Source organism: Limulus polyphemus, unplaced genomic scaffold (assembly GCF_000517525.1).
Source record: "Limulus polyphemus unplaced genomic scaffold, Limulus_polyphemus-2.1.2 Scaffold5895, whole genome shotgun sequence".
In the NCBI taxonomy this organism is placed as follows: Eukaryota; Metazoa; Arthropoda; class Merostomata; order Xiphosura; family Limulidae; genus Limulus; species Limulus polyphemus.
In genome coordinates, this window is record NW_013671505.1 from 21,829 (window position 1) to 31,957 (window position 10,129).

The 10,129-nt window shown below is 30.7% G+C and overlaps 1 protein-coding gene across 1 annotated transcript in view; it reads right to left on the reverse strand.

The window, feature by feature from the left end:
* Positions 1-10,129, reverse strand: part of LOC106473113 (dynein heavy chain 5, axonemal-like) — a 46,533-nt gene that overhangs the window by 16,061 nt on the left and 20,343 nt on the right. The window contains exon 11 of the mRNA XM_022401611.1: positions 1,994-2,218. Within this exon, the coding sequence (XP_022257319.1) occupies positions 1,994-2,218 (225 nt within the window). The remainder of the gene's footprint in view (positions 1-1,993; positions 2,219-10,129) is intronic.

Genomic DNA, 10,129 nt, shown 5'->3' on the forward strand with positions numbered 1-10,129 from the left:
ACAGTTGTAAAGCTTTCAAAGAATTCCCTTGTTAGTGGGAGAAAAACAAAATATTGCTTCCCTCATTATGTTAAATGGGAAGCTTATACATTTCATGGCTAGTAAGTTAAACTGTAAGTCAGCTCTTGACAACATTTTTATGGATATTTCTAACTCCTTCTAATGTTTTGAACAAGCCCAATGCTGATTTTTTTTCAGATTTAGGTTCAGTCAAGAAAAAAATGTGTATATAAAGTTTGAAGTATAACCTAACATGGCCAGAAAGACTGAAGATGCCCATAAAAAATTGTCAACACGTCAACAGACATCATTTTTCAAGCTTCACTGTGCTCACTTCATCTATCTGATATGTAAAAACCTTTAAACAACAACAACAAATAAAACTTAATAACTTAACCACCAGTCTCATTTCATAAATTAGTGGCCTTAAGCTATTAATCAGAGAGTCTGTTTTATGTGCAAACATTCTTTGTCACTCCTATTTGCAAGAATCTTGAGTGAGCTGTGAAGTACCACTATGTTACATTCACTGAAAATGGTTTAAATTCACTTGGATTATTATAAATCATCAACCTTGCATTTTCAAATTTGATGCCATCTCTAGTGGTTGATCCAATGTACCTAGGACTGCATATGAGATGTTTAAATAAATAAATAAATATATATATATACACACATACACTAAATTAGATGTTTTCAATGGTGATCTTTCATTTCCGTACTTGAAATATACATTCAGGTTTATAGCTAGCATTTAAATCAATATGTCAATAAGCTACATGAAAAAACTTACACAACTGATTTTTCACAATTGATAAATGTTTACCAACGTATGTATTGTATGACAATAGCACTTACTGACACAGGTTGTTTAAGAATGTTACATTTTAATTGCGTAAGATTATTGACTTTTATCTAAATAATCAGATATGATGTTATCAACATTATTATTTGGAAATTGCTATCTCTGTTTAAAAAACATTTTACTATTTTCAGATTCCTTATTCATATGTGCTTGTGATTTTCTAAGCAAAATTAGTCAATATTCCAATAAAATGCGTTTTAAGCAAGTCTAGGATAAAACTCACAAAAATTGAAGTATAAGCCAGTAAAATTGTTGTAACATACTTTGAACCCAAATTTGCCATTATTTTTGTATGTTAATGAATACAACAAAAACAAGTTGATGTTTCTGATGATGTTCTACTGTGAGTTTTATACAATTTTATTTACAATTAAACTACTTCAAAAACTGATTAAAATGTTAAAAAACATCAAAAAAGATGGCTCTGATAATATATAAAGTTCAAACTTCAAGGACAATCTTTAAACTCCTGATTTTCATTATAGCATAAGATCAAGTTGGCAAGTGACATGATGGTGCTAATCTTGGTTCCATAGCAATTCCATCAGTATAGGTGTTGTTATATAAAATATTCCTACACAAATATTGCCATATACTGGCAAACATGTAATAATCATAAAAAAATCAAGTTTGTAATAATTTTCATGGAGCTTATCTACATATTGATTTTTAAAATTTATCTTTACAACTGACTGTAGACTACAACATTTTTTCAGATTCAGTGATAAAATATCACTATTGAAAACATCTAATGTAGCAAATTATACAATTCTAGGTATATTGGATCAACCACTAGATGGCTACAAACAAGCATAAAAGAACATGCAAACTTGATGACATGTAACATTAACTATACCTAATCATGCTCTCAGTGAATATGATGTAGCAGAACAACATAGCTTGCCCAAGATTCTTGCAAAAGGGGAATGATGAGAAAAGACTGCATACAAAACAGAGACTTCTGACTAATAGATTAAAGATATAACTTTATGAAATGAGTTTGGCAGTTAATCTACTGTTGTGTATTAAACAACAGATACAATTTTACATTTTCTTATTATTTACATAATATAAATGATAATACAGCTTTATATATTTCTCATTTGAGTGTAACATACTTATACTTACTAATGAATCAAATATGTCCCTTTGATGGACATGAATTGTCACTAAAGTTTCAAATTTTGTGCGTTCCATAGGTCCCAAATCTTGTGTTGTTTCATCAATCAATGTATTCAACAGGTCAAGAATAGCTTCATTGGCAAGGGCCATTATCTTTTTATCAGTTATGGCTTGTTCCAAAGCATTCTCTGCATCTCTGGTCCAGATCATTTGAAGTCCAAGTAATCCCACCTGATATGACATCAATAATGCATGGTAATTAGGATATTTGTCCAACAAAATCACAGACCTGAATGTTCATTGATATTTTGTTCAGTTTACATAATAGTTTTGAGCAAAACACTAGTACTCTTTAAGGATTAATATCAAGGCTCAAAATACAGTTGTATACAAATAATTGAGATTTTTAGAGTTCACTCTCATACATACAGACACATAAAATGATCATTCATTACATCTTTTTACCTTAAACCATCAATAAACTTAAAAATCTTGAAAAATAACTCTTTTTGAGTAGTAAGGCTAAGTTAAAACAAAATCAAAATTCCAATACATTATTACATCACTTTTATAAGTACTATGTATCTGTATGCTTATTTATTAGTGGCCAATATAGTGTGATAACACATAGCTTATATACTGATTTTTAGTGTTACAGAATGTTGCTCTTTTAAGCACCATAAACTCATTTAAAATAACCAAAACAAAACTCATAATAAGGTCTTTTTGACTTCAAAATAATAGATTTAATCTTTTAAACCAAAAAATGAAATACAATCTTGAATTCAATAAACCAAAGAGAAAGTTCTTATTTGGATTCAAAGAAATGTGCACCTTATTTGTCACACACTTTAGCCCTTTAACCATGGGTACACCTTTAAGTCACTGTGTTACATTCAAAATTTAATTAAACACCTTTACTATCAATTTCTGTGAGTTAAGTTAACATTATAATGTATGTTATGATTCTAAGTCTTAAGTCCTTTATTTCAAAAGAAACCTTTAAAAACTATTTAAAACTTCAGATGTATTGTCACATAACCAACAGCTATGAAAAATTCTCTATTTTGGCACTCTATAACTTCAATAATACAATGGTAATTGTGTAGATGTAAGTCTAGACTATAAGATGCTTACATAACCTTGTATATTTCAAAGTTCTCTGAATGAATGCAGTTGAAACAAGTAATACATTTTTTCAACCCCTGACACGTGCCATGCCCACCTTCAACAGATTTGTTTGAGCTTTGTAGCCTGCATGTAGATGTTACATACACATATATATATTTATTAGAAAGACGTTATTTACACTATAATCCAACAATGGTTATTTTGAAATTGGCATGTAGTTGTCATGATGGAGTATATATAACTGACTGTAATATTGTTGGCTGCTTGATTGGCTATAGCACTCATGGTTGTTTCTTACCTAAATATGTTATAGTTAGAGATACAGTTTAAATTGTATTTAGGTCTTACAATTGTATTTTAGTTAATTATGTATTAGTTATGTTTTAAAATGCATAATTGAAAGATTTAAATGTCTTTTAAATATACATCATACTTTGAATCAGTTCTCAAGGCTTACAATATTATGCAATGCACAAAAATTATGCCAAACGGTTCTGCATGTCTGCTAGAGACACTGTGATATGCCTCGAGGGCACTGTTGACTTCTGTCAAGATGAATAATAAGTGGTACAGGACAAGAAAGGAATATAAAGCATTAACAATTAACTGCATGTGAAAAGGAAAAAGACCTGAAATTACAAATTTAACAAAAGGAAAATCTTTTTAAGATATTCTAAAAAAAAATTAAAAGACATATATATATATTTTCTATTTCATAATTTGAATTATTTCACTGCATTGTACATTGGTGATAACAGCTAAAGAGAAAATGAAAAATAAAATATAAACATTTACCTTAAAAAACTTTTGATATTTATGTAGGTGATTCTAGAAGTTATGCAAATGAAATATGAAAACTATAAGATGAGGAAAAGTATCTTTATATTTAAAACGAAAATCACATTGCACTCAAACTATTTTAACAGTTTGAGTACAAATAACTAATATAGATAAATAACATTTTTATCAGAAAGACATAATTAAAATAATGCAATTCTCTGTGTACAAAATACTTATAAACTTTAACAAAATCTTATGAAGTTTTTTTGACGAATGCTCACAGTTACCATAAGTTTTTGCATAAATGTTCTTCCCCAGTCAAAGTGACAGAAACTGCATCAGCCCAAGATGGAAGGGTTAAATTAATAAAGTTGATTCAAGTAGTTTTACCTCAGAAATACTGTATACCTATCCTTGATAAGTTTGCTCTCATGATATCAATAAAATATAAGTCTCAAAATTCTGAAAGTCCTTTATGCATTGCAGAACACACATCACTTACCCATAATTCTGTATTCTTCCACCTTCCATACGAGTTATTGTGCATACATTAAGAGATTAAAATAAGCTCTGATTTCCTGCCACGATTTAAATTTTTTTATTGACAGTTGTACTGTTAAACTGCACTCACTAAGAATTCTGACATCAAGATTTTTACTGTTGCAAACGTTTCCATCAATATTGGAAGTTTTAAACCTTTTTTTTTTTTGGTGGCCTTACACTCTTAGTCTGCCTCTCCCAAGGCCCTGTGGGTTTTCACATACATTCATGTGATTTCTCAATGGTGGAACATCCAAGCTTTTTCATTATAAAATTAATAAAATACACTATTTTTCTTAAACCTATTAATTTTCATTGTTTGAAGAGCAGGATTTGTCAGCTATCCTTATTTCTGAAGATGCTTCTGCTAGTTTGATTTATTTTTTTCCTTCAGTATGTCCTATTTTAAATCTTGAACTATTTTCTGTTATTTCTAAGGGTTCTACTGTCATGTTTGGTGACTCAGTTTTTACAATCTTCATATTTTCCACCTTCTATCTCCTGATTTTTCGGGTCACTGCTGACATTTTTAGAAATAATCTAATTGTTAGTTTCCTTTAAGCATAGGTGCCTTCTCAAACCTTTCATCTCACCTTGAAAGAGCTTTTTTCTTGCACTGTGTCTTTGCAGGATTTCACCTGTATTGATCGACCATTCAGGAGAAGCATGACAGCAGGAGCTGACTGGGGTTCTAGTATTTTGTTTTACTTCTGGTAGTCATTCCTTTTGAGGTGCCCAACAATTAATATTCATCCTTCTGCCTTGCCTCTCTTGTCTATTTCTACTCATTGCATTTGACTTTAACAAGCAGCCAAAAGTAGACATAAGCAAAGTGGATCTTTTCATCCATCATTCTATCATTTCTTCTTTTTCCAACTGGGAGTACTTTAGTCACCTCACTGCTCTTCTCTTCAGCTCCATAAGTTTTTTGTTTAGTAGTCTACTTTTTCTTTGCTGGACTTCTCCATCTACTTAACATCAATTTTTACATTTACACGGACAATTGTTTTATTCTGACCCTTTTGTACATTCAATCTTCTACTCACTCTTAGTTGACCATACAGCTGGCTACATCACTTTAATTTCTCATTTAGTACCAAGAAAGTAGCGATCGATGTGTTCGAAGGAAAATGAAGTTTGATTATAAACAAGATTACGACACTTATAATATACAACATTGTTTATTGAAAAAAAGGGGACATGGATAAACGTTTCGGAATTCTATCAGATTCAATCTTCAGTAGCTAAAGCAGAATAAAATGAATTTACATCAGTCTTTATACATTTTCAAAGTATACTTGCTAAATATAACGATAATTAAACAAATAAAACACTAAACAGTAATCATGGGGAGAAACTACAGCAAGAAAACACAACGAAAAAAAAACAAAAAATTAGTAATACGAACATATTAAAAAATGTTCTTGCTGTAGTTTCTCCCCATGATTACTGTTTAGTGTTTTATTTGTTCAATAAAATTTGAGTATATATAGATGTATACTATTATGAGTGTAAAGCTATTTAGGATAAACAAATATAGTTTCATATTACAAGTCGAAGTCATTCTAGAAAGAAGAAATGGGTAATTTAGATTTTTTTGGTGGATGTAAGGTAAGTCAAATTGACCAACCATGTATAACGTTAGGGGAGAGAAAATCTAACCTATATAAAAGCTAGTGTGTGTCACATCACATTTGATTTCTCAAGATAGGAGTCATAAAAGCATTTATCCAGATAGAATATTTCGATTAGTGTCTGCCCTTTATGATTTTAGTGATGGGGTACAAGGGGGCCATGAGGGGGGTATCATGAAACCTTATAAGTGTAGTGAGTGTTGGTATAATAAGTCTAAAGTAAAGATGTAGTGTGGGATCACTTAGCCTAGAGCCAAGTGCATAAAATTTATCATGAAAGAAAAAATATTGATTCAATTTTAAACTTAAATAGTTTCTGAATTGAGCTATTTTCTGTTTTATCACCAATATTTTTAATAAAAAAACAAACCTCTTTAATCAATGCAGACTCTAAATTAAGAAATTGACAAATATTTTTCCAGTTTTGTTGTATATATACATTTCATTTTATACTTTCAGTACATAGACTAACAACAATACTATGTTATACTTTTGTTGCTAAACAACATGACAACAACATTGGTGGAATGTAGTATTACCAAAATGCACGGACTTTTAATATATATATTAGAAGTTGTTAATGTAACTGATGTTAACCAATAATTATTCTATGAGTACACCACTAATTCATTTCATGAATGATCTCAAAGGAAGTTATTTATGTGTGACTGCCTTGACTGCACCTTTTTGCCTCTTTGTTGGTCAAGCTTGATTTTGCAAAATTTATTTATTTCAGTTAGCTATGAAATGTGAGGTTAGGGTATACTATGGTGTAGGGGTGGTAGAACTTGCCCCATCATTTTTGACTGGCTATTCACTAGTAACAGATAAAATATCATTTTAGTGAAAATAAACATTTGAAATTTATTTAAGAGGTTTTAAAATTTGAGATTTTTGAGATGAAGAAAAGTATTTTTAATCTTAACATGGAAATCACTTAGCACTCAGACTAGTATATTGAAATACTATATATATTTACATACAAATCTTTAGTAAAAATACTTCATTAAAAAATTTGATCTTTTGTGTACAGAAGATTTCTAATTTTATTAAAAGTCTGTCGGATTTTGTGAAGATATACTTATTGTATTAAAAGCTATAGTATGACAACTATAACAACCACAAAATGGGTATGAGGTCTGTCCCTAGGACTGAGCCTGTAGTGAGAGAGTTAATTGAAATTAAATGGTTATAATTATTTATGATGATATTAAGAAAAAAAGTTACAGCAATAGTAAACAGGATAACTGTTTTCAAATTCTTTTTTGAAAAGGTGATATGTATATAGTGTTACCACTTGCATTTTCACTTATTGTAGACATCAACAATGAGAAAAATATCTTTCTCATGAGAATTCTGATCTCTAAACAATGAAAAGTCAATTCTGGGAGGATACTATCTTTGATGAAAACAAATCTATAAAGTCTAGGCATATTGTTACTGTCTGGAAAAAGCCAAGACTCAAATATTTTGCATGGCAGTGTTTAACTGATGTTCATATTGTTGTATTAGGTATTGACTGAAGCCTTAAGTGAATTGATATAGAAGACGCCATCTGTGTTGACTTCAGAAAACCTCAAAAAACTCGATCAAATTGAAAATACTGGCATCTAATGTTTCTTTTTTGATACTATAAAGTAGTGTAAGGCTATTTTTTATTAATTTCTGAAAAAAATGGAGGAGAGGTTCAGTCCCCCAGTGGCACAGCAGTATGCCTCCAGACTTACAATGCTAAAAACCAGGTTTTGATACCCGTGGTGGGCAGAGAACAAGTAGCCCATTTTGCAGTTTTTTTTTGCTTAATGCAAACAAATAAAGTATTCCTTAAAAAAATTGAAAAGTCCATACCGCTTTAGATTCCCCACACACACACCTGCACAACCTTAAAGGATACAGTTATTGATTTATGAAAAAAGGTGGATGAAGAGTCCAGAATCCCTAAACTCCTGCTCTAGATCTGCACTTCCTTGTACAACATTAAGAAATAACATAGTTGCCCAATTCTAAATTAGAAACATTTGAAGGTGTTTGCTGCCAACCATTTGCTATTTCTCTAATCAACAGTTCAAAGTTATGTAGTAGCTTTGTGTTTAACAACATAAAGTCAATATTTCGGTTACTTGAATAGTTGGAATGATCTAAAACAGTAAATAATCAGAAGCCCTAATTTTGATTCATTAGTTATTTTCATAGTAATTGATTTAAGCATGATTTTGATTAATCAATTTGTTTACAAGACACTTATCGATGCAGTCATTGCTCCCAAATAATCAATTGTATTGATTAATTTGCCCAGCTCTACATCTTTATATTTTGACAAGAAAAAGCAATAATGATTTGATAAGTTTGAAACTAGATTCATTCAATTATGAATATTGTACATGGTGAAAAATTTAAGTATTCTATTATTTTTTTCTCAACATGTTAGAATAGCAAGTGTAGATCTAGTTCTTGTATTTTCTTGCATGACATATTTTTCCCTCTTAACATATTTGCACACAGTGCACAGTAACCCCTGACCTATGTCAATGACCTCTTCCTTGGCTTTGTAGCACACAAAGGAATAGGGCATTATTCTTGCATTCTTACACATTTTGTTTATGAGATACCATATTTACTGTTGAGGGTTTTTTTAATGCAAGACATTATCCCACTTGTGATATCTAATTTCATACTTCTTTATCCTCAGTCAGAGGAAACTTACTGGTTGTAAAAGTAAGCTTACAAAGAAGTTTAGTAAAATGTTGCATTCACATAGAGAGAGAGGTAATGCTAGGCTGAACGATTTCAATAATTTTAGAAATTTTACACCCTCCTCTAAGTACTATGTCCTAATTCCCTGAATTCATGTGTAATCCTCTCAATTTGCAAATTTTTTAATTATATTTTTTGTTTTCTTTATCATTATGCCCTAAACCATTTTCATTTTCTTTTCATTTTTTTACTGCCTGCTGTAATCCTCAATTCTTATGTTTATCACATTACACTGGAGCACAAGTGCAAAAGGTATGAAAATGGAAGATATTTTATAAGGCAACTGTAAAGTGATTAAAATGAAAATAATAAGCAACATATCAGTGATGATGATAACAAATTGATTGCATATCTAAAAAAAAAAATTAAGTGGGAAGCAATCAGAACACTGATGCTTTAGTATTGTTTCTACTGACTATAATAAATTGCCTTTTATTACTTAATAGTATTGAATGTTAACAGCAATAAGAAAAATCAATCATTAGATACATCATGGAAAAATTATTTAACAGAAATATTGGAGTAAACAGTTTTTTACTTCCGTACATAATAAAAATCCACAAGTTTCCAAGGATTTATTTCATTGGACTGTACTAGGACCCTCAAGTGGGACTCAAACCTCCAGCTTAAAATGCCTGCATCCCCTCAGACAAGCTCAAATAATCTGTTGCTGGATAATGAGACCACAGCTTTAACTTGTTTGATTGGTTGCCAAGGTAGTTAGCTCATGAGCCAGCTGATTTAATTCGTAATATTCAGCCTCTACTGTGAAGTACTTGCTCATTGGAGGTAATAGCAAAACATAAATCATATAAACTGCAAATGTTTTTTCCACATTGCTCTTTATTTGAACATGAATAACAAAAATGCAAGGTCTTTTGGCTTCTAATGCTTCACCAGCTTTTGACATTTAAACCATAACTTTTAATAATAATATACTATTTTAGTATTGGATTGCTGTTAAAGCTGTAGACATTGTCAATCCAGGAGCTTTTGTGTAATAGTTTTAAAAAAAACAACCTTACATATAACTAAAAGAAGTTTTGATATTTGAATAGAAAGTGACAAAGAAAATGTATACATATAAATAGAATTCGTACATATACGAGGCCTGTGAGAAAAGTATTCGACCTTTGGCCGGGGAATAAAAACTGGCATACCCTCAAAGTAGTCTCCTTGGGACTCCACACACTTCTCCCAGCGGTGCCACCATTGTTGGAAGCATTCCGAGAAAGCCTCTTTCGAAATGGAGTTTAGCTCGGCTGTCGTTGCAGCCATAATGTCCTTTCTTTTCTGAAATCGC